At 43.7% G+C, this 27005-nt stretch overlaps 1 protein-coding gene across 1 annotated transcript in view; it reads right to left on the reverse strand.

Annotated features, from left to right (window-relative positions):
- The window catches only part of LOC138949964 (RNA-binding protein MEX3B-like), a 113323-nt gene extending 91810 nt beyond the window's left edge, over positions 1–21513 (reverse strand). The window contains exon 1 of the mRNA XM_070321749.1: positions 20239–21513. Within this exon, the coding sequence (XP_070177850.1) occupies positions 20239–21115 (877 nt within the window). The 5' untranslated portion in view covers positions 21116–21513. The remainder of the gene's footprint in view (positions 1–20238) is intronic.
- Between the last annotated feature and the right edge of the window lie 5492 nt (positions 21514–27005).

Consider the following 27005-nt stretch of genomic DNA (forward strand, 5'->3'; position numbering starts at 1 on the left):
TATTAATGTATAGTCAAGTTAATTTGCTCAGTGGTGTAGTCTTTGCATAGTCACTACGAAAATAACATCAAAATGCGAAAAAAAAGTGAATTTTTCTTTCTTGCTGGTGGTTTTCTCGCTAGCTGCCATGTTGACACTGGAAGAATGCTTCTTTCCTACGGGGTTCTCCCCACACTTCAGCAGGGGCTTCAGGCATTCGTCATTTCGCGGGAATGGGGGTGGTACGATATGGATAACAGGTACGCAACCAGTAACTCTCCCCTACGTGTTGGTTTTTCTCCGGATTTACTGACGTTTCAAATCGCATCATACGGTTTGCTAGACTTGTTCTTCACGTGTGGGGGTGGGTAGGGCTGTGTTTGACATCACGATCACAAATAAATTATATGTGCTCACAGCCTGGCCTATTTCAATGCGATTTCTCGTATTTGTGACTCAATTAGAAAGGACAAATACCCTACTCAGCTCCCGTTTTGTTCAAAAGCAACAAAAAACACGTCCTGCACACTCACAACAATTTAATGTATATACATCTATATGTAAAGCGCGGAGAGCATAGATTACGGTGGTTCACGCTATATAAGCTATCATTATTATTATTACTATCATAATTATTATTAATTTCAAACCATACATTTCAGTGACCCACTTTCACTGACCAACGACAGGCACATTATCGACGCCTCATACCCAAGCAGCTCGGGTCAACTACGGCAAATCGCTCAGACCGACTGGAGTCCGTGACATTACAGTGCAGAGGTGCAGGACTTTGTGTCATTGGTGGCCGCGGCTCAGTGTCACATTAGCTGGTCGCGACCGGCACAGACCTAGGGGTCGTTGACACGCCACGTTCTGTGCAACACGTCCCTCATATCGCACGTGCCGGGCTAACATTTCTGCTCTGTTTCAAATGGCGACTTCTGTCCGACACGAGCGCAACCTGGGACGCGGGTACTCACGAGACATTGCTGGGACCCAGGCTGTGGGTAGGATTGGTTGAACTAGACGATGTTCGGTAATAGATAACTCTTGTCAAGTTGGTATGGGCTGTGGAAGAGTTACTTTCCCTTGTTTCCATAGAAACACTGATACAGGTCTTCAATGTGACGTCTATTGTCATGTCCACCAATCCCACCCCGTGCCTGGGTCCCACCCATGCAGCTGGTCGGCACTTTCTCCTAGACCCCTCCCCCCCCTCCCTCCACCAGGCATTCCTTGAAAATGCAACGCTGTTCGTCACAAGACGAAACACAAACTACTTCCGTCTATAAATACGTAAGCTTGGATAACTCGACGATGTGGTTTTAAAACCTATATCCATATAATTATGTTGTATAAATCATTCGGAGTCAATCAAACAAGGCTGTACGGTACACCTCACACTCACACTCACACACACGGGAAGCCCAGGTCAGAACAAAGAGGAGATATGTCCAGACTGAGTAGCGCTTGACCCGTGGGATGCCTGTCACTTCATTAGACCACTCAGGTCTTCACCGGACACGGGGCAGTCTGGCGGACACTAGAGTTCAACTCACTGGTGGTACGTACAGAGAGAGAAGGAGAAAGAGAGAGAAAGAGAGAGAAAAAAAGAGAGAGAAAGAGAGTGAGAGAGAGAGAGATGGAGAGAGAGGGGAGAGAGAGAGAGAGAGAGAGAGAGAGAGAGAGAGACTTTATTACAAAAGGATAAAGGTTTTAGGCAAAGCCTATTCTTCCAACCTGTCCTTTATACAACACATAAAGACAGACGCACATAAAAAATATAAATTCAATCATATAAAATACAGAAATACATTGTATGGAATGCAACACAATGTGCATTTAAGGAATTACACAAGAACTCAAAAATTACACGATTACATTGACATAGTTATAAATACCTTTCATTTGGGAATAAAGTTGCTCAGATCAGCTACACATCCGTTAATACTGATACAAAATAACAATCTAACTAGACATTTCATTCATGAGAGAGAGAGACAGAGTGAGACAGAGAGAGAGAGAGAGAGAGAGAGAGACAGAGAGGGAGAGAGTGAGCGGGAAGGAAACAAAGAGAGAGAGAGAGAGAGGGAGAGACAGACAGACAGACAGGGAGAGACAGACAGACAGACACACAGACAGAGACAGAGACAGAGACAGACAGAGACAGACAGACATGCATACCTTTGTTTTGTAATTACTATGATTGCTTAAAATAAGCATCATATGCTTGAGTATGTAATCATCCATGCATTGTTCTTGTCATGATTAAAATTGAACAAAGTTTTGTTTAAACCAGACAGGACATAGGGACAGAAAAAACAAAGACAGCAAGAGACAAATGAGACAATGACAAAAGGTGACGTTTTCATGTCAGTATGTCCAAAATGACATCACCAGTACATTTTTCATTCTATCTAATCTGTTTTCGTTCTATTTTTTCTAATAACATGCGTTAACAATTGATTGCCAACTGGAATGGAAGAGCACAAAAAGTGTAACTTGATATGTAGTTTCTCTAGAGGGAAAAACATCTTCCACTTTCATGTCAGTGTGTCCCATGCAACATACATTTGCCAAACAGCTATGTGTAAGTAGATGATTTGTTAGTGGTATAGAAAATACTGATCAACAATCAAAGTCAGTTTTCACATTCATTTTCTACCTATTTCTTATTTGTTTATTCTTTTGGCAATGGTGAAATGTCAGCAATCGTGTGTCATTCGGGACAGTAGACATGACACCTGACCTTTTGTCACTGTCTCAAATACATTTTACAGTCATCAAGAGTCGCGTTGTGATAGCACAGCGTGCAGGTAGGTAGGTAAGTATACAGACACACAGCGAAAGCACCAACACCAGGCCCACCTACCCTCACACTCACACTTGATAGTGACTGGGCCAAGTGTATACCTGCGTCACCTGAATACCTTATTACCTGCCAGGTAGAACCAAACACACGGCTGTGAGGCGGCGAGGAGGAAACACTGCATTCCTCGCACTAGCGGAGGTGATGAAGTGAGCACAAAAATCTTCTCGGGATTTTGCATCCATCATTTACATGGGGAAAGCACCACCAAAAAAGCTAGCAACATCATAATTCATTCTCCATCCGTCACAGATTCTGTTATACTAGTCTCACTCGACCTGACTATGGCTGCCTGCACTATGGGGTTCAAAGTCTGCATGCCGTTAGAGCTGGGTTTTATTTATGCGTCCATTAAGTCAGGTAAAACCCACCTGAATGATGGAAAAGCTGAAAAAGAATTTGTCCAATGTTTGCGCCAGCTAAAAACTAACTGTTCATAGAAATAAAAATGTAACCCGTTACATCCCGAGTCATTATCTTTTTTTCCTGCGCTAACAGCTTAATAAAAGCTTATTAACCGAACAAAATTGAATCAAAATTCAAATGGGAGAGGTTTAGTTCCAGATGATTAGAGAAAAAAAAGAAAAAGCTGTCTGGGAATTGACTGGGAGAATGATGTATGAGAGAAGGCTTTTTAGTGCGATAAATAATCACAAACGATTACATTCAAAACAAAAAAGCACAACATGCGGTCTCCGCAAAACAATAAAGGCAGATTAGCGTTTCTCTGCCAACGAAATTGATTGGCACAACTTGTCCCACTTCCACCCGTCATGCTAACAGTCACACTGTGTTGTCACTGTACACCCGTCATGCTAACAGTAACACTGTGTTGACACTGTACACCCGTCATGCTAACAGTCACACTGTGTTGACACTGTACACCCGTCATGCTAACAGTCACACAGTGTTGACACTGTACACCCGTCATGCTAACAGTCACACTGTGTTGACACTGTACACCCGTCATGCTAACAGTCACACTGTGTTGACACTGTACACCCGTCATGCTAACAGTCACACTGTGTTGACACTGTACACCCGTCATGCTAACAGTCACGCAGTGTTGACACTGTACACCCGTCATGCTAACAGTCACACTGTGTTGACACTGTACACCCGTCATGCTAACAGTCACGCTGTGTTGACACTGTACACCCGTTATGCTAACAGTCACACTGTGTTGACACTGTACACCCGTCATGCTAACAGTCACGCTGTGTTGACACTGTACACCCGTCATGCTAACAGTCACACTGTGTTGACACTGTACACCCGTCATGCTAACAGTCACACTGTGTTGACACTGTACACCCGTCATGCTAACAGTCACACTGTGTTGACACTGTACACCCGTCATGCTAACAGTCACACTGTGTTGACACTGTACACCCGTCATGCTAACAGTCACACTGTGTTGACACTGTACACCCGTCATGCTAACAGTCACACTGTGTTGACACTGTACACCCGTCATGCTAACAGTCACACTGTGTTGACACTGTACACCCGTCATGCTAACAGTCACGCTGTGTTGACACTGTACACCCGTCATGCTAACAGTCACACTGTGCTGACACTGTACACCCGTCATGCTAACAGTCACGCTGTGTTGACACTGTACACCCGTCATGCTAACAGTCACACTGTGCTGACACTGTACACCCGTCATGCTAACAGTCACGCTGTGTTGACACTGTACACCCGTCATGCTAACAGTCACACTGTGTTGACACTGTACACCCGGCATGCTAACAGTCACACTGTGTTGACACTGTACACCCGTCATGCTAACAGTCACACTATGTTGACACTGTACACCCGTCATGCTAACAGTCACACTGTGTTGACACTGTACACCCGTCATGCTAACAGTCACACTGTGTTGACACTGTACACCCGTCATGCTAACAGTCACACTGTGTTGACACTGTACACCCGTCATGCTAACAGTCACGCTGTGTTGACACTGTACACCCGTCATGCTAACAGTCACACTGTGTTGACACTGTACACCCGTTTTCCTACCCAGCTTCATGTCAGGACACATTTCATAGTCATGCAGCGTCTTCTGCGGAGAAGAAATGTAAATACAGCATAAATATAGCAACGTACCAGAAGCCTTCATAGCGCGTCAACAAGGTTTATGCCTCTCCAATAAACAAAAACCACACACACAAACAAACCAACAAACCAAGGAATAATGAATAGACCCCACCTGGATCTCAACAGGTTGACCAGACACTGTGTTGACACTGTCGGTCAAGGTCAAACAAAAACAAAACAAAAAAGCAACATAACAAGCGCTGTTAGGGTCAGAGGAGAAGGTGTCAGTTGGTTTGAAAAGCGGGTGGAACAGGGTGGGGTTGGCGGGTACTGGGCGGGTACTCACTGCTGATAGTTTTGCGGGTCCAAACCAGGATGAGCACGTCACCCGGCTCTAAGGGAACCCTGCGTTCCTCCGCCATTACCTGTGCTGAAAACGACAGGTACTAGCCCCCAATTAGTCACAGGTGAATATCTTTTACTTTTTTTTCATTTACAAAATTATCACCCTAAAAGGGCACCCGCTTCTGAATCCAACTGCACCACACAACACAGCAAATGAATATGTACAGTGAGCATCAAACAAAATGATAAAGCGATGCTTTTATTTTACATCAAACAAAATGATAAGGCGATTAATTTTACATACACATGCACAATTTAAATACACAACGACGCTCTGCCTTCAGAGATAAATAATCAGTGGTATGAACAAATAAAATATCTTGTCATGGCTTTTATGGTAAAGCCTTTTATGGCTTGTATTGCCGTATCACACGACATGTCTGTTTGATACGCAGAGCGACCAGGTAACATAATAAAAGCCGTACATTCCAGTTTATTGCACTTTCAAGCGTTCAGCTCTTTTGTAATTATAAGCAGATCATTGTTACATTAACGCAGCCATGCAGTGTGTAGATGAACTGTAGAATGGAGCCGCGTCACTTGTGATACTGAAAGAGACACACCAGATGGCGCTGGTGACACGGGCAGATGGCAGGGCGGAACAACATCCAATGAGACACGCTTTTACTCCCTCACAACACGCTACATCTACTTACTCCCTCACAACACGCTACATCTACTTTTCTTGTACGATAACAATACACATTTGTGAAGTGTGCTATTTACAATTATGGGCATAACGGGCGCGAAAAAAAACCCGCAATGAGTACAAGCACACGCAGAAAACACACACACACACACACACCAAAACTAACTTTTCATCATTGCAACACTTGACCCATTTCGTTGCCAAGTAAGTAAGGAACTGGCAATACTTTTTGCAGCAACTCATTTCCACACACAGTCAAAATAGACAAACAATCAGTAGCAAAAGCCAAAATGACAGACCGACCCCCCCCCCCCCCTGATTTGCATCGTGCGTGATTCATCTGAAGTGTGCGATAAAAAAAAAAAAACACATTTGAAAAAAAACAAGGGGCTTAATTCTTTCGGAGGCAACTCATACAGGCGCACAGCGCAGACAGACTGTAGGCAGAGACAAAGACAGACGGACAAAGGAGACAAAAAAACAAAGAGAAAGTCATGGTGGTGAACGACGTTCCACTGATGTGCAGTGTGCATGATTCATCTACCCGGGGTGCAGTACATGCGACACACACACCAGGGACATGACTCAGCACGTGCAGAGCGCCGCGTGTTGCCAGGAAACCTCTGTGCATGGGACAGTGCGCCTCACTGCATGATGGGGGCTAAGTAGGCTCTCATGACGCACGATAAAAGACTAAGACGCTTCAATCCGCTCTAATCTGTCTCTTCAGGTCGCCGTCTATCGCCGTGACAGGCCGTTATCAGGCCGCGGTGAGCACGGGACAACCGTCGTAAACAAGTCAAGATGGCGAGGAAGGGGGGGGGGGGGGGGGGTGGCCGACAGCTATGATGACACGAAATGAGCCGCTCAAAACATCACATGACCAGAATAAAACCATCACTCGGCCAAATCTGAAGCACCATAAGTTCTGAAGCAGCAGAAGTGGACAGTGATGGTGATGTGATTGTCCTGCTTCATGCTACCTGCATGTAATATGTATGTCGGTTATCTTTCCACTCTGATGACAACGTCAAAAATACATGATTATTTGCATGTTATTTTTACAAAACTTCTGCTTCCAAAACCCCTCCAACTGCCTAACCTTCCCGGTGACGTCAGTGTTGATTGGAAAGGGCTGTTGCATGGAGTTATGAAATAGTATACGGTGAGGACCAAACATACAGCAATGTACACTTAACGATGAATCTGTTCTTGATAACAGTTTGCATAAATATTCATACAAAGTAAAGAAAGCCATCAGAAGTATCTTTTCTTGATATTATAATCCTCACTTTATGAGAATTTGTTTTATAATCCACAATCATACAGAAAACTGACATGCCACTGCATCCTGAAATAGACCCGACCTTTGTAGCTGTACACGCCTTTTAACCCTAACAACCAACCGGAAGTCTACGCAACTTTACCGTACAACAAGGACGCCGAGTTGAAATCGATGACACAAGTTTACCTGCGCTAAAGCCCAAGTCCACGGCGTTGACAAAGGCATGCACTGCATTCACCGTGACACTGTGCGCCACTTCTTAGTGTCCAGTGGGCCGTGAAACGACCGTAACACGTGCTTCTCTTTCATGGTCAGGGGAGTGTGGGATATTGACGGCAAGGTCTATAGCGAATCTCACGTGCTCGACGATTACAATGAGCACAGTTACCTGACAGGTTACAGGATGGCGGTGCACCGCGAGAGCTGGGGGCAAGGTTGCTGTTTTTATTTTGTTTACTGGGATGATGTAAACGTACAGCTTTTCACAACGGTGCGACAACAGAGATCTATACCATCGATGTTTTTGTCCCAGTGAACTTCTTTATTATGTTTGTTGTTTTCTTCTAACTTTTTTTTCCTGTTAACAGGAACTTAGCGGTGTTGGAATTTGTTCAAGGGACAGGTTACGCTAGAACCAATTAAACTTCTGTATGACTGTGTAAACAACTGTATGATTGTGTCAACAACTGTATGATTGTGTCATGTGTCAACAACTGTATGATTGTGTCAACAACTGTATGGAATTTGTTCAAGGGACGGGTTACGCTAGAACCAATTAAACTTCTGTATGACTGTGTCAACAACTGTATGATTGTGTCAACAACTGTATGATTGTGTCATGTGTCAACAACTGTATGATTGTGTCAACAACTGTATGGAATTTGTTCAAGGGACAGGTTACGCTAGAACCAATTAAACTTCTGTATGACTGTGTAAACAACTGTATGATTGTGTCAACAACTGTATGATTGTGTCATGTGTCAACAACTGTATGATTGTGTCATGTGTCAACAACTGTATGATTGCGTCAACAACTGTATGATTGTGTCAACAACTGTATGGAATTTGTTCAAGGGACAGGTTACGCTAGAACCAATTAAACTTCTGTATGACTGTGTAAACAACTGTATGATTGTGTCAACAACTGTATGATTGTGTCATGTGTCAACAACTGTATGATTGTGTCATGTGTCAACAACTGTATGATTGTGTCAACAACTGTATGATTGTGTCAACAACTGTATGGAATTTGTTCAAGGGACGGGTTACGCTAGAACCAATTACACTTCTGTATGACTGTGTAAACAACTGTATGATTGTGTCAACAACTGTATGATTGTGTCATGTGTCAACAACTGTATGATTGTGTCAACAACTGTATGATTGTGTCAACAACTGTATGGAATTTGTTCAAGGGACAGGTTACGCTAGAACCAATTACACTTCTGTATGACTGTGTAAACAACTGTATGATTGTGTCAACAACTGTATGATTGTGTCATGTGTCAACAACTGTATGATTGTGTCAACAACTGTATGATTGTGTCAACAACTGTATGGAATTTGTTCAAGGGACAGGTTACGCTAGAACCAATTAAACTTCTGTATGACTGTGTAAACAACTGTATGATTGTGTCAACAACTGTATGATTGTGTCATGTGTCAACAACTGTATGGAATTTGTTCAAGGGACAGGTTACGCTAGAACCAATTAAACTTCTGTATGACTGTGTCAACAACTGTATGATTGTGTCAACAACTGTATGATTGTGTCATGTGTCAACAACTGTATGATTGTGTCAACAACTGTATGATTGTGTCAACAACTGTATGATTGTGTCAACAACTGTATGGAATTTGTTCAAGGGACGGGTTACGCTAGAACCAATTACACTTCTGTATGACTGTGTAAACAACTGTATGATTGTGTCAACAACTGTATGATTGTGTCATGTGTCAACAACTGTATGATTGTGTCAACAACTGTATGATTGTGTCAACAACTGTATGGAATTTGTTCAAGGGACAGGTTACGCTAGAACCAATTACACTTCTGTATGACTGTGTAAACAACTGTATGATTGTGTCAACAACTGTATGATTGTGTCATGTGTCAACAACTGTATGATTGTGTCAACAACTGTATGATTGTGTCAACAACTGTATGGAATTTGTTCAAGGGACAGGTTACGCTAGAACCAATTAAACTTCTGTATGACTGTGTAAACAACTGTATGATTGTGTCAACAACTGTATGATTGTGTCATGTGTCAACAACTGTATGATTGTGTCAACAACTGTATGATTGTGTCAACAACTGTATGGAATTTGTTCAAGGGACAGGTTACGCTAGAACCAATTAAACTTCTGTATGACTGTGTAAACAACTGTATGATTGTGTCAACAACTGTATGATTGTGTCATGTGTCAACAACTGTATGATTGTGTCAACAACTGTATGATTGTGTCAACAACTGTATGGAATTTGTTCAAGGGACAGGTTACGCTAGAACCAATTAAACTTCTGTATGACTGTGTAAACAACTGTATGATTGTGTCAACAACTGTATGATTGTGTCATGTGTCAACAACTGTATGATTGTGTCAACAACTGTATGATTGTGTCAACAACTGTATGGAATTTGTTCAAGGGACAGGTTACGCTAGAACCAATTAAACTTCTGTGTGATTGTGTCAACAACTGTATGATTGTGTCAACAACTGTATGATTGCGTCAACAACTGTATGATTGTGTCAACAACTGTATGATTGTGTCAACAACTGTATGATTGTGTCAACAACTGTATGGAATTTGTTCAAGGGACGGGTTACGCTAGAACCAATTACACTTCTGTATGACTGTGTAAACAACTGTATGATTGTGTCAACAACTGTATGATTGTGTCATGTGTCAACAACTGTATGATTGTGTCAACAACTGTATGATTGTGTCAACAACTGTATGGAATTTGTTCAAGGGACAGGTTACGCTAGAACCAATTACACTTCTGTATGACTGTGTAAACAACTGTATGATTGTGTCAACAACTGTATGATTGTGTCATGTGTCAACAACTGTATGATTGTGTCAACAACTGTATGATTGTGTCAACAACTGTATGGAATTTGTTCAAGGGACAGGTTACGCTAGAACCAATTAAACTTCTGTATGACTGTGTAAACAACTGTATGATTGTGTCAACAACTGTATGATTGTGTCATGTGTCAACAACTGTATGATTGTGTCAACAACTGTATGATTGTGTCAACAACTGTATGGAATTTGTTCAAGGGACAGGTTACGCTAGAACCAATTAAACTTCTGTATGACTGTGTAAACAACTGTATGATTGTGTCAACAACTGTATGATTGTGTCATGTGTCAACAACTGTATGATTGTGTCAACAACTGTATGATTGTGTCAACAACTGTATGGAATTTGTTCAAGGGACAGGTTACGCTAGAACCAATTAAACTTCTGTGTGATTGTGTCAACAACTGTATGATTGCGTCAACAACTGTATGATTGTGTCAACAACTGTATGATTGTGTCAACAACTGTATGATTGTGTCAACAACTGTATGGAATTTGTTCAAGGGACAGGTTACGCTAGAACCAATTAAACTTCTGTATGATTGTGTCAACAACTGTATGATTGTGTCATGTGTCAACAACTGTATGATTGTGTCATGTGTCAACAACTGTATGATTGTGTCAACAACTGTATGATTGTGTCAACAACTGTGCTAGACCGTAACAAACTTCTGTTTGATTGTGTCAACAACTGTGCTAGACCGTAACAACAAACTTCTGTGTGATTGTGTCAACAACTGTATGATTGCGTCAACAACTGTATGATTGTGTCAACAACTGTATGATTGTGTCAACAACTGTATGATTGTGTCAACAACTGTGCTGGACCGTAACAAAATATATATGGGCGAAAATTACATTCAGCGTTTAAAAAGTCACAAGAATACGCCGTAAACACAATTAAACTTTGTTTCCTCACAACAATTAAAGTCAGAAAACAATACTCATCGGTTTCCTTTACTTTCCTTTACGCTTATTTTGAAAAGCAGTGGTGAGTGACACGTGTTCAACTAACTGATTTTCAAAACCTATGAATATTAATCCAGCCGATGCTATTCCTTACGACTATTAGTATTACTCTGTCAAAACCGCATAAAACCCTTCCTGATGTTCCAAGCAACAAACTGTTGGTAGCTCAACCACCATCGGTGGCTCTCACGCCACCACAACCACCACCACAACGACGGCGTTGGGAGACCGGCAACAAAGACCGCTAGCTGAGCACCAGTTGAGGGCGACAATGAGAATACGAAACTGTGGCTGGCTGCCTTTGACACTTGCCCTTCTGTCGCGGCGACTGAAAACCGCAAGCACTCCAAACAAGGACGGTCCGCTGAATGGCCTCTTCACGCCCCAAACCTGTCTCTGCTTGGCGGCCCTTTGTCCTGCCCCCGGCCTGCCCCTAATTGTAGCCTTGTTTGGCCTTTTCTGGCTGGCTTAGCTACTAATTGATTTGATTAACTGCGATGTTTGATAGGACTACGATATGGTAATACTACGAAAAGGATAAACTGCTATGTTTGATAGAAATATGGTAATACTGTGGAAGGGACAACCGTCGTTTCTCTGGTGAAGAGCGACCCCGTAACTTGAGTGTAATTGTTAGTCTTCATCTAATTGTTACTCATCCAGCCACTGCAGATTTTTCGGATTGGATGAAATCAAAATTAAAGGCTTGACTGCATGTGCTCTCTCTCTCTCTCTCTCTCTCTCTCTCTCTCTCTCTCTCTCTCTCTCTCTCTCTCTCTCTCTCTCTCTCTCTCTCTCTCTCTCTCTCTCTCTCTCTCTCTCTCTCTCTCTCTCTCTCTCTCTCTCTCTCTCTCTCTCTCTCTCTCTCTCTCTCTCTCTCTCTCTCTCTCTCTCTCTCTCTCTCTCTCCTGCCACTCTTGCCCCTACCGTCGCTCAAACGACTGACTGTGCGGCCATTCTCACACACACACACACAGACATATAGTTATCGCACATTGCATGAACACAACGCAATCTGCCCCAGCATTAAATCAGCACGAATGCTAATTAAACATGCATGCAAGTACTCTCACGTAAAAGTACAATCGACGCCAAACCGAGCAGCAGTTTCTCTCCCGCGGGAAAGAGAAACAAACAGGTCGACCAGCAGCTAATTATCACCCCTGGGAATCGGTGCCTTTTGATCCCATGGACCTGTGATGCAAAATTAATCACCACTGCACTCCCTACATCGTTAAACCGGTCCCTCGATTCAACGCTCTACAATTAACGACGAAGAGTACGGGCAGATGTATAGTGACAGTACTGAAACTCTTGGACAAACACTATCCGGCCTAAATCTCAGATCCTTGCAACTAAGAGAAGAACGTTAATGCAAAATTAATCAGCACAGCAATCTATACGGGTAGGTGCCTGCATTTATAACGTTAGACAGATCCCTCGTCGCGGTCAGACTTCACAGAGCGGACAGATGGGGGAGGGGGGGGGGGACACTTAGCACTGACACCGGGGTGGTGTGTGTGCGGGGGGGGGGGGGGGGGGAGGAGATAAGAGGGGAGCCATTTGCACCTCCCCTTCCCCTACGCACCACGGTCCATTGAACTTTAATCACTATAGCGTGGTTACAAACTGCATCGCAGGGGACAGTGATGCCGACATCCAGGCAAATTATTGTCACGGTAATTACACTTTGCTATGGTTGTCCAATCTCGAGGAAATCGTCTGTTTGCGGTGAACAGCGAACAAGGAAGGACCCTAACGACATCACCTGGGGCGATGGACATGAAAGATTTGGTCCTAAAAGGACGTAAACTCCTTCTATAGTCAGACAGGAGAGATGCCAGTGGCATGGAGACAGCCAGCTAGAGGCCTGACTTGACCATGGTCAAAAGACATTCATATGTGAACGTAATATATGCAACAAAAAACGGACATACACGACTTTAAGTTTCGTACAACCCCAGTGAGCATCCATGAGATTATGTAGCTATTCTGATGGACACGTGGGGGAATTCGGGGGCTGTGATTGGATGGTCTCTTCCGATCATCAAAGCATAATGCTACGGAAGTGGGCCATTTTTGCCAATATCCAAAAGCATATTGGCAATAACAAAGACGCATGGTTCCGGTTTACCCATCTGTACCACACGAGTGTTTCAATCGACAACAGCATACACTGACAGCTTGAAATTCTTCTCGGGAATGTTTTTCAGCTTTACAAATGTCGATAGCATACCCTTTTCTGCTAACTTCCCGATGAAACAGGACTAAACCAATTATTTTCTGTCCCTAAACACCACAAAATGCCAAAAGTAGAAAGATGTAGTACAAACAGAGGAGTAAAACGGAACAGCCGTTTGTGTGTGCCTGTGTGAGCTCAGTTGCCGACTAACACAAACTTTCGCATTCGGCTTTTCTTATCTCGTAACTCCACACTAAATACCCCACTTCCCCCCTGAAGTATTGATGTACAACCCATAGCACTAACATGTAGTCGTTTATAACTGAGGTTGAAAAATTCGCTTCATGACGAGACAAGTATAACTGCCATTCACCCAAAATAAAACTTCTCTGCCGTCTGCTCGCGTTGTACGGATTAGCTGTTCTCTTCTCCTCCCCTTGTTGCATCCTAGTTCTTCAGTTGTTTCTAGTTTTCCGTTCATGTTGTGTTTTTGGTCTTCTTCATAAGTAGTCTTGTTCAAAATTAAAAAAACATCAAACTTCTTTTTGTTGTATTCGAATGAACTAATAAAAAGCTGTTTAACAGCTGTGTTGTCAAATCGAGGTTTTTTTCCAAAGTCAGTGTGGCGGCTGCACAAAACTAATGCGCATAAGAAACCGCGTCTGCTATCAAAACCAGAGATCAACCCATCGACGCAAAAACTGTCATTTTGTAAGTTTGGAACAATAAATAAAGGTCAGAACAGCTATATAATCGCTATTGTATTTTCAACGTAGCAATAGGGTCCGATATTTAGACTCGAACAAGACTTAGTATAATGCGACTCGTCTTGGTGTAATAACAATAAAACGTCGATTTGTAACTTGTGACGCCATGCTGTCGGGAAGAGGCCGACATGTCACATTGATGCTCTACTTCAGCCCGGCAAGACAAAACAGACCCCCAGGACCTCATCGCCACTGAGTGAAGGCGACTCATCAGTCTCGTGACACGCTCACCCTGTCTCCCTGATTCCGGGGAGTTTGGAGGTCACTTTATGCAAACAACCGTTCAAGTATTCAACAAGCTGGCAGGTGTCGGGGGGACAATTTGCAGCTTCCCCTGGTCGCTGCGACAGACCCCGACTGTGCGACAGACCCTGACGTGCTGAGGTGTTAACTGTCTGTCAATTCAGACTCTCAGAGTGGACCTCTCTACCCACAGGCGGGACGGACGACAGACGGGCCCACAGGGTCCTGGCGTATCAGCTCACCGGGGTTTCTCCTTCCAGTTTCTTCATGGCAATACTGACCGTTGTCCTGATACGATTTGGCATTGTTCTACAACTCGTCCTCTTTCCCCCTGAACTCGGTGTTTGGCTGTCTAAATGGCGGGGTAAAAACGGTCAAACACGTATGTGAAACAATCGTGCAAAAGACATGGGAGTTCCAACCTATGAACGCAAAAGAAGAACTTGTCCACCCATTGTTAAGCGCCGCCTGTCCAAACCAGCCAAGGAATGAACGAGGGCGTGCTAAGAAAACTGACACATTGACAGGGCGGCAAGGACATTGATAGGAGTTGGTCCAGTACTTGGGTAACTTGATTGACCGTTGCTTCATTTATTCGCCAGTGTTCCATTGCTGGATTGACTACGTGGGCCTGAAAAGAAATTCAGAAAAGGGCATAGCTGTGGCACACGACGAAAAGGAGAATGATCACCGCGGTCTTTGCTCAATTTTCACATTGCTCGGGCCTCTTCACATTCCAACGTTTATTTGCCTGCCTCCAACGTGAACGAACACCGATGAGATGAAAACACATGGAGCAAATCATGTTATCGGTGAAGGAGAAATACCATGGAAACGGACCCTAACAGCAACCCCGACAGCCCAGTAATCGCTTGATCGACTACAAAAAGCGGGTTGTAGGGCAATTTGATGGCGGGAGAGGCGCAGTTTCCCCGGAGACATCAGACCTGAAAATTGCCCCTCTACAAGGCCGGGGGGGAGCAAACATGGCCCTACACCCGATTATCGCGCCCCTCGATAAAACAGCGCATCTGGTGGCGGTGGGGTGGTCAAAACACTTCCCGCCAAGATTGGACACAATGTTACACCATCACCTCGTGAGAAAGATTCAATACAAAGCTTCGCGTCACACCGATTACCTTGTGAGAAAGATGGGGGGGGGGGGGGAGCGGAAGTGCATAACACGTTGTCGGGGGATACTCTCGGTCTGATGCAACCAGCTGATTGCAAGGTGGAAGAGAAGGGGGGGGGGGAGATAGAGAAAGGGGAGAAAAACAGTGGGCATACAAGATGAGATCTACATGCATGTGTAGACATGGACACAAACGTGTTGAAATCCACGCGGGGAGCACCTGGGAGTGGGGGGGTACGCTGATGCAAGCAAGCTGATTGGGAGGATGGATAGAGAGGGAAATGCCTGGTCAGCATGCAAAGGAAACCTGGACAACAATGTGCGAAAACAATGCTTGCGTACTCTGATGCGTTCAGCTGATTGAAAAAGAGGAGAAGAGAGGGTGAGGAAGAAGAGTGATAAAAGGTCCCAACAGAGAGTGGGAGGAAAATGGTCAGCAGACACGATTAGCCATCCATGGATGTGCTCAAAACGATGTGAGAGCCCTCTGATGCAACCCGCTGATTGGGCAGCAGGAAGGGATGGGGAGGAGGGGGGCAGACAGTGATGGCCGAAGTGGCCGGCAAACAAAATTAGCCGTGGCACACAACTCCACTGGACGCGGACACAAAGCCATGACTGTACAAACTGACGCAGACTGACGCACAAAGACTGAAGAGGCAGGGGATTTTCCACGCATCAGTTGCGCAACCGGCGTTGGTCATCCGGACAAAGTCCCCATACTTCTTCTTCTGCGTTCGTGGGCTGAAACGCCCACGTACACTCGTGTTTTTGCACGAGTGGAATTGTACGTGTATGACCGTTTTTTACCACGCCATTTTAGGCAGCCATACGCCGCTTTCGGAGGAAGTATGCTGGGTATTTTCGTGTTTCTATAACACACCGAACTCTGACATGGTCATGGATTACAGGATCTTTTCCGAGCGCACTTCTTGGTCTTGTGCTTGCGTGTACACACGAAGGGGGATAAGCCACTAGCAGGTCTGCACATAAGTTGACCTGGGAGATCGAAAAAATCTCCACACTTAACCCACCAGGCGGCCGCGGGCGGGATTCGAACCCTCGACCTTCCGATTAAGAGGCCGACGTCTTACCACCCCGCCACAGCGCCCGTCAAAGTCCCCATGCAACTCAGCTCCTCCCTGGACATCCTCCCCGGGGGCTATCGGCTGACCGCTGTCTAGCGGAGGTAGCCCCGTCGTAAACAACTTGTGACACTTCCCGGCAAAATGGAAAAGACGCTCAAAATTGTTTTTAATATTGAGGCTGACCATGAAACGAAATGATACTATTTCAGTATTTTAACTCGAATTCTTGCAACTTCGAAATAGCACAGCGAATTAGTACTTTGAGGTCTGATGTTGGACGAAAATTCCGTATGTGTAAATACGGTGTGTAAATACTTGAAGCATGAAATTGACTTTTGTTTTATTAAGAGGCCGGTCTGTGTGGCATTCTGATACTCCTGAGTGTGTGCGTGATTAAAAGCAAACCATTGCAAACAAATAAACCATTGACTTCTTCCTGTGTTTGCATTTCATTTAGTCAACTTTTGACTAAATGTTTTAACATAGAGGGCGGAATCGAGACGAGGGTCGTGGTGTATGTGCGTGTGTGTGTGTGTGTCTGTCTGTGTGTGTGTGTAGAGCGATTCAGACTAAACTACTGGGCCGATCTTTATGAAATTTGACATGAGAGTTCCTGGGTATGATATCCCCGGACGTTTTTTTCATCTTATCGATAAATACCTTTGATGACGTCATATCCGGCTTTTTGTAAAAGTTTAGGAGGCACTGTCACACCCTCATTTTTCCATTAAATTGGTTGAAATTTTGGCAAAGCAATCTTTGACGAAGCCCGGGGTTTGGTATTGCATTTCAGCTTGGTGGCTTAAAAACTAATGAGTGAGTTTGGTCATTAAAAAATGGAAATTTGTAATTAAAATTATTTTTTTTATTAAACGGTCCAAAAACAATTTCATCTTATTCTTCGTCATTTTCTGATTCCAAAAACATATACATATGTTATATTTGGATTTAAAAACAAGCTCTGAAAATTAAAAATATAAAAATGATGATCAAAATCAAATTTCCGAAATCGTTTTAAAACCTTTTTCATCTTATTCCCTGTCAGTTCCTGATTCCAAAAACATATAAATATGATATGTTTCCATTAAAAACACGCTCAGAAAGTTAAAACGAAGAGAGGTACACTAAAGCGTGCTATGAAGCACAACGCAACCACTACCGCGCCAAACAGGCTCGTCACTTTCACTGCCTTTTGCACTAGCGGCGGACTACGTTCAGTTTCATTCTGTGAGTTCCACAGCTTGACTAAATGTAGTAATTACGCCTTACGAGACTTGTTATTTATTATTGACAACAAAAACAGGATCTACTGCGTAATTAAACATCTTACAAAACAATTCAACATTTGAGAAACGAGCGGATTCTAACGGATTCGGAAACGAATCTAACCTAATTAACGAAACTGAAAACTGTTGGGGAAAAAAAAAGACTAAAAACAAACCATCCGCTATACCATGAAAGCCACACATGATGGAGATACACATGGAGTTTTACTATAGAGATACAAAATGCCACACTGAGTATTTCCTTCCTTCGACGTGTACACGCCACTCAACCCGACAAACCCATCGGGACAAATAAGCAACAAGAAACTGAAACAAATCGAAATTGTGTCGTGTTAACGCTGGAAAGCACTAACACAAGGTTGGAAACAACGACAGCACAAAACTTTACTCAGAAACAAAAACTATATAGAAATCTACTCCTGTTTTAAATCAAGCCAGCTTACTGTGACGTTTAATCATGATTTACTAGCAGTCGCGATTCGGCGAAGTGGGGTTATGTTTTAGACACAGAAGCAAACTAACAAATACTGGCAAAAATAAAACGTCAGGGTAGGAAAACGACATGTTTGAGAAACTACTATAAGTAGAACCCTCTTTGAGATACATCATATTCATAACGTAGGCCTTGTGATTGGAGAGGAAATCTAAACAAGTGCAGGGGCTGACACTCGGGTGCTTCTTCTTCATCAACCGCCCTCCCAACCCCACTAACTGACCTCCTTAGAAATAGGAGGATAGGCTAGGATCCAATAATTCCTATTATTTTTTTTTTTAAATTTTGGGGTTGCGCTCTCTCGTTTCCGTTGCGACCATAACCTAAAAAGGTTCCTGCAATGCACCGCTCCTGATCCTGAGATAAAACCAAAGATCAGATCATACATGGGAGTCTAGAACAGAGAACAAACCAAAGTCATTATACAGAGGGTAAAAAAAGTCTATTTTAGATTAAATGAGAACACGGCCCTGTGTTTCACAAAACTAGCAGCGAATAGTAACAAAACCTAACACATAATCTTTGTTTACTGACAGTGACATCCAAAGGCAATTGGCAAAATATGTGTACGATTGTTTTCAACTAGGCAGGTGCAATGCGTCTTCCGACTGTCCTCAATAACTTATGCTCATCTTCAGATATTCTTTGTTCACCCTGTTCCACTTGGTTTTGTATTACATGTATGTTATGTTATATTGCTGTTTTCCTGTACTTATATGTATCTTGTATGTGTCAATAGGCTCTGTGCTTTAATGACAATAAATTCTGATTCTGATTATGGGATAGTGGAAAGAAGAAATGTATCGCCCGAGACTCGTCACAAAACAAACAGTCATCGTAGAGAAACAAAAACCTTTTCTCAAGTACATTTTGGCAGCATCTTTACAAAACAAGTCCCTAATTTGCCGATATACACCGAGGACGTTATATGTCTGAATTTCGTCAGAAAACCAAGTCATCGGAGTGAAAGACACACACACAAAATACACCTCAAAACATTGTCTCAGATACAACCCGGTAGCTTATTCAAAACAAGTTCCTTACTAGCCAATACTTCCACTGAGGAAGACGACTGTGACCAGAAAAGCAACACGTTATACGGTATAGCCGAAGGAAGAGGGCGAGTGAGGAAGAATCGTACGGCCCGAGTGACATCTCCACTTCGGGTTTTCCCTTTCCCCGCGACACGCGCATGTCACACGTGCTTTAGTCGAGGCCGCGGGTGACACTGACAAGCTGCTGACACAACCTTGCATTCGGAAAGTTAAATTAACACTCAGACAAAAAAACAATGGTGTATAAACTCCACATGACTGTTTTTTCGTAGGTACGTGCGCGACTGAATCGGACAACAAACGGTAAGGTTGTTAATTATCACCAGAGACTGTACAAAATATAATAAATTATAGAGAATACCAGAATCGGTGCGATAAGTGTAAAATAGTCAGAGGAGACTGAGTATGAAGAAACAAGACAAAACGTGATACATTTCACCAAAGTCACACGAGACAGGAAAGAAACAAGAACAGTGAACACGATAAATCGTCGGTCAAAGGTTTTAGCCTACATAAAGACGTCCAAGGAAAACACAGTAAACAAAAACATCACAGTAAAAACTAGTCTAGTAAACAAATTTACCCCTAACACACACAAAAACTGCAATAAATAAACCAAAAAATGACTGAAACTAACACTCACAACAATCAATATTTCAGCATAACGGTGCCACACAAACAGGTGTGCATCTTACCTTGTCGGCCGACGATCTCTGCGACGTGTTCGGAGCTGGGTACTCTCACGGTCTCAGTGGTGTTCGCCTTGGCTCCACTCCTCCGCGGGCCCATCGGTGGGCCCAGATCCCCACGCTCCGGAGAGTTCGAATCCGGTCGGTACATGGAGTAGTTCTCGGCCCCGTTGGTCTGAGGGTAGGCCGGGGCGGAGTAGCCCCCTGAAGGTCCGGTCAGTCCGTTCTGAGCGTTCTGACCGTTGGGCAGTGACGGTTGTTGAGTTTGGTGAGGTGCGTAGCCGTGCTGCTGAGCTGGGTATCCGTTCTGCTGAGCAAATCCGTTCTGCTGGTGGAAGCCGTTCTGCTGAGTGTAACCGTTCTGCTGACTGAATCCGTTCTGTTGAGCAGGCATGCCGCCGTTTTGCTGAGAGAAATTATTCTGTGGTGGAAAGCCCTGTCCGTTTTGTGGTGGTGGGGGTGGAGGCATGGAGCTGTTCGGAGGGTAGCCGTTCTGTTTGGGCACCACGCCGTTCTGTGCGGTGTACCCGTTCTGCTGGGGGAAGCCGTTCATGTGGGACAGACCGCCCTGCATGGGCATTCCGTTGAGCGGTGGGTGCGCCAGACCGTTCTGACCGCTACTCGGCTGGTCCTGAGGATAGCCACTCTCCCCCATGTCTCCATTCTCCATCCCTTGACCGTTGGTCACCGGCAGGTTCATCAGCTCTCTGGCCAGTTTGAAAACCCGGTATTCGTTCTCGTTCCCCCACATGCCGCCACCGGCCGCGCTCCGGTTGTCGTCGCTATCCCTGGTGGCGGTGTTGTGGTTGTTGTTGCTGTCCCCTACCACGCTGCTACCTCCCTCGGCTCCCGTGTTGAGGTCTGGCATCGTGTAGACTGGCATGGTGAAAGTGTCGTTAGTCACACACACACACAACACACTCACTGTGCAATCTCTGGCGATACTCTCCCGCACCGTTGACTGCAGTCAAGTCAGAGGCTGCTCACTGAGGTAAGAGGATGCTAAAAGCAAGGCGAGCATCCGAACTCCGCTAAAAACAAGCTCGCCGTAGCAGCAACCAGCGCACGAATGATGGAGTGTTGGAACCAGCGCCGTAAAAACTGAAACAAGGTAAAAACTCGACGAGAAGGAGGAAACTGACGAACGTAGTACGAGAAGAGAGAGAAGCGGACAGCTCACTCTCACTCTCTCTTCTCTGCAACTCCTTTGTTACTTGGTACACAGCGCGCACCGCAGCTGTCCGTTTTGCGTGTCTGTCTAGTCAGTAGCGCGGGCCGAACTCTACTCTCCCCTCTCCGCTCAGCACAATGCATAAAACCAATCTGCCCACGGTGACGTCACTCCAGCCGCGCGCGTTTGGCAAGAGATGCTTTGCGGCGTTCTGATTGGGCGAGAGGCTGAGAGGGGCGGGGCTAACCCCTGACCGCTTTCGCGCATCGCTGGCTTCAAAACAAGCGCTTGTTGCGAGTTTATTCGGCACGTGCTGGACTGGAGGGAAGGAGGGTGGGGTTTCACGGGTGATTTCACGTGCAGAACGAACTGCCAATAACCTTCTATTTCACTTTGAGACTGGCAAGCGAAAGCTGTACTTAGATTGACAGTGCTTGTGGCACAAAGCAGCGCGTACAGTTTGTCGTCTGCTCGAGCAAGCCTCGTGGCTGCTATATTTAGCTACGTTTCAATTTCTATGAGTTGACTGACTGCATTGCGTCACGCACCTCCGTCAAGAATTAGTCACTGGGACTGACGAATACATCGTAAATAAGTCAATCGATGTTCGAGTCACCTTTTTATGAAAAAAACAAGTTGTTTCGTTCTACAAACACTTGGTTTTACTGTGAAGTTCGATCAGCCTCAATGCGCCTCTCAGAGCGCGGCTGAGGTCAGGGGGAACAACTGCTGTGTTCTTCACGATGGTGATGCGTGAACAGACATTCGCAATGCACAGTGTGTGTCATCAGTTGCTGCTCAAGTACAATCATGTGTTTGTTTGTCCAACGAAGGGTGGGAGAGAGAGAGAGAGAGAGAGAGAGAGAGAGAGAGAGAGAGAGAGAGAGAGAGAGAGAGAGACTGAGAGAGAGAGAGAGAGAGAGAGAGACTGAGAGAGAGAGAGAGAGACTGAGAGAGAGAGAGAGAGAGAGAGACTGAGAGAGAGAGAGACTGAGAGAGAGACAGAGATAGAGAGGGAGACTGAAAGAGAGAGAGAAAGAGAGAGACTGAGAGAGAGAGAGAGAGACTGAGAGAGAGAGAGAGACTGAGAGAGAGAGAGAGAGAGAGGGAGACTGAGAGAGAGAGAGACTGACAGAGAGAGAGAGAGTGAGAGAGAGAGACAGAGAGAGAGAGACTGACAGAGAGAGAGAGAGAGACTGACTGAGAGAGAGAGAGAGAGAGAGAGAGACTGAGAGAGAGAGAGAGCGAGAAATAGAGAGAGAGAGAGAGAGAGAGAGAGACTGAGAGAGAGAGAGAGACTGAGAGAGAGAGAGAGAGAGAGAGACTGAGAGAGAGAGAGAGAGAGAGAGAGAGAGAGAGAAAGGGGGGAAGAGAGGGAGAGAGGGTGAAACAGAGAGAGGGGGGAGGGGGGGTAGAGACAGAGAGACTAAGAGAGGGAAAGATAGTAGCAACAGACTCTGCAGGTATAAAAATAGTCAAACTACTAATTATTGTATTATATTCGTAATTTAAACCTCTCTTTGGTGCGTGTATTTGTGTGTGTGTGTGTGAATCAGAATCAGTACATCAGAATAAGAATAAGAATAAGAATTTATTGTCATTAAAGCACAGAGCCTATTGACACATAGGCCTACAAGATACTTAAGTACAGGATAAACAGCAATATAACATAACATACATGTAATACAAAACCAAGTGGAACAGGGTGAACAAAGAGGACCTGAAGAGAAAGGGAGAATGTACGTTCTGGCTCACCGATTCCGACAGACCCTAAATATTAACGCAAAATAGGCTTCTGGACTAAACTTTTACTAAAATGAAACATGCGACAAAATCAGAAAAATACTGCATAAATCCATACAAAAAAAATACAGTAAAGTAAGGTTGTTTTGAACCAATGCCGGGTCTGTCGGAATCAGTAACCCAGAACCTGGTTAAGCCACTTTATTTTTAGACGCTCTCCAAACAGCCAGCGTGTGTTTGCCAGGCCTGCAACCTGGTTAAGCCACTTTATTTTTAGACGCTCTCCAAAGAGCCAGCGTGTGTTTGTCATTTTTCCTGGTGCTGTGGTGGTGTGAAGACGTGTTTTCTGTGAGAAAAGTGTTTTGCCTGTCTCAAGAATCTATAGGGTTAGCTCAGGACATCAAGAATTGTTAGATTATTCTAGGCGGCCAACAACTTTAATTCTACCTGACATGGAACAAGCTTGTAATGTCCCACTACCAGCGCCAACACCATCAGAATTTTGGACAGAAGAAGAACAGCATGTACTAGAAGAGAATAGAAAATATTTTGAGCAGATGGCCTTAATAGCAGTTAAGGCTAAAACAGAAGGATTAATGAGACTGCCCAAAAAACCAAAAAGGAAGATAGAAGATTTGTTCAAAGAAAAAGACGGAAAGAAAAAGAGAGTAGAACCAACAACGCCAAGTGATTTACATCACTATCTCGTTTCAAACCAAGCAGATGTTAGCCATGCTATATCCACAGAAGCTTTCACAAATGCTTATTTTGCTCAAGCAGAAAATGAAAAAGATATTGTGGAAAGACTGCAAAAAGGGATAAGAAATCTCAAAAGACAGGACGCACAACAAATCTTAATTTACATTCAGTTTGGACAGTTTTTGATTATGTGCAAACAATGGCAGGAGAAGCAAAGAAAAGAAGGGAGAATGAAAGAAACGTGGGCTGACTGGTTGAAAGCAAAAACTGGCTATTCCGATGTTCATGCGCGTAGACTACGCGCCGTTGCTAGATCGCTTTATGCATTTCCGCGATTTACCACTGTTGGTTTGCCAATCAGTTTTATCATGGGCAAACTTAAACAAATCGAAGAGATGCTCCAGATCGAAGAGTACAGAGAGTACTGGTCAGAAACGCCGCATATTCCTGTCACATCAGAGCTCCAACAGTCCCAGTCTTAGACTTACAGTGCTTGTTTGTGCGCAACAACAGAAGTATCACACTGCGCCTGCACTGTTAGACAAGTGTTTAAATATAGTAACGATCATGCATGTACGGTTTCAAAAATAGTAATGACGTGATTCTAAATATAGTAACGATCATGCATGTACGGTTTCAAAAATAGTAATGACGTGATTCTAAATATAGTAACGATCATGCATGTACGGTTTCAAAAATAGTAATGACGTGATTCTAAATATAGTAACGATCATGCATGTACGGTTTGCTGCGCCTGCCCTGCTTTGGCTGTCTTCTTAATCATCCTGCTTCAACACCCTGCTTCAGCTGTGTTATTGTTTTTGCTTCACTCTGTTTCAACGCTTCGCTTCACTACGCTTCACTACGCTTCACTACGCTTCACTACGCTTCAATATTTAGGCTGCCTTCGGGCGGCCGCCGAGTGTTAACTTATTCAATTGACTTGTTTATTTTATTCAAGCTTTTGATAAGTGTACTTGGTGGCTGCTTTGAAACTCAACAAAGCCTACTAACTCCCCTTTCACAAACACTTCCCAAACGCAAGCAACTTCCTCTCCCCCGCTGCAGTCAAAACAAAGCTGTCATAGCGGGTTTTCCCGATTGACAAAAATTCTTATTACACACTCAGACTATTTGCGTTTGTTCTCCAGTGGCCAATTGCATAAGAATATTCTGGTGATGAATAAACGCGCTTTGTGTCATTAGCATCTAAAGATTTCTTGTTTACAATAGTTGTGTTGATCTGATGAAGCGCGGAACTGATCTTAGGGTTGTCATGGTGAAACACTCGCTTCTGAAACAGTGCTTCCTTGTAGTTATCATGCGATATGCTCGACTTTACAACCTGTTTGCTTACACCCTTTGCTTTTTTAACCACCCCTTTCTCACTTGCAACACTGTACATCTTTGCACGCAATCCAACATACTCCTTAATTATCTTCCCATTCATTTCATCTTTCATCTTTCCAATAACCTTCTTGTTAACATTTGAGTGCAATGGTGATTCTTTAGGGTAGTCGCAAGTGTCATAAAAAGAATCTTTTCCTTTTACTGCAGGACTTTCAGCTTCTAGATCTTTGTAAATGTCATCCGCTGGAATGTCAAGTAAGAATGAATCTGTGTCTGTGTAAAGTACTCTCGATTTGGGATATCTTGGTTTCAAATAATCATACAAAAACTCAAGCATCAACAGTTTTGACAACTCTAGCACAGTAAAGCCTATGAATACTGGTTTGTCAAGCTTGACTACAAGTTTTTTCATTAAGATACCATACAGCTGTTCATGAAAGTATTTAAAGTCTTGATACTGTGGTTTGGATGTCAGCTTGATGGCCTCATTTTCTCTTGTAACAAGTCTAACATCCTTTCTCTTGTGTGGGTTTTCCATTGTCTTACCAAAGCAACTGTTGTTCATCAGTTTAAAAAAGTCTTTCTCTGATGCATCAGCGGCTTTGGTTCTCAGTTCTGTGTTTTTCATGATGTAAGGTTTCATAAACTGTTCTTGATCAAATAAAATTATACGATGAACAGCCTTCAAAATTAATCCATGTCTAATGTAAAACTGTAACAGTCTGTAGTGACACACATACTTCTTTTTGTGAAACAGATTGGGCACCAGCTTTGGAGGTTCTCTTGGGTTTACTTTTAACCTCTCAGCCGCTAAAGGATAATCATTATGTAGATCATGAAGTGATAGTGGATAGTCTAAGTCAACTTCTAGTATCCATCCCTTTCGACTGTCTGGGCCTGCTTTTAATATTGTCAGCACAACACATTGTGAAAATGGTCCTGAATAGATCTTAAAGTTCCGAAGTGGAAGCGTCTGACACATTGCCCAACCATACAAATTGTTTGCATCTAGATACATGATGTAATTAGAAGGTTTCATAGGATCAAAGTCGTCCAAGTATTTGTTGTTGGCTTTGCAGTAATTGTGTGAAGCCATACTGATTCCTCCACGTAGTCCATTTTCAATCATCTGAAGTGTAGGTAGATCTGATAGCAAGTCAATCTTTACTCCTGTAAATCTAAGAAATGCATCCCAGCTCATGCCTGGTGCAGATATGTAATGTGAAGGATCTAGATTGTAGTGCTTCATACATGTTCTTCTGTAATTCTCAAATATATCTGCAAGTAAACAAACATCAGCCAACAAATATTGATCATGATAATCACCCATTGTATTACATCCTAATTTATTCCATGCAGTCTTAGCGTGTTCATAGTCTTCGTCACTTATACCTTTACCCTTCAGCCGTGAGAAGTAAGCATCCTTTGGTGGTAACTCATCTTCATCAAACCTCTCCCACGAATCCATGTATTCATATGGATAGACTCCCTTTCTAACTAAGTCACTGTCAAAGTACTTACATGTGATTGGGAAAGCAGTTAGTGATGAAGATAAAGACTCAAGTGTTCCCATCAGATGTTGAGCAGAATCGTAGAAGTGTAAACTATTCAGAGTAAAGGCCATGTACTTTTCTGAAGACTGCGCAATGCATCTTGCTTTGTATTCATCAGTTACTGCCTGCATGATCAGATGTGAATCATAACCGCGCAAGTTATGGAAGAAGATTGGAAGCTTCCAAGTCTTAGGATCAAACTTTAATTGTAGATTACATTTGCTGTGTGCTGCTCCTCGGAACTGCCCACTTACATG

The sequence above is a fragment of the Littorina saxatilis genome, linkage group LG1 (assembly GCF_037325665.1).
Source record: "Littorina saxatilis isolate snail1 linkage group LG1, US_GU_Lsax_2.0, whole genome shotgun sequence".
NCBI classification, from domain to species: Eukaryota; Metazoa; Mollusca; class Gastropoda; order Littorinimorpha; family Littorinidae; genus Littorina; species Littorina saxatilis.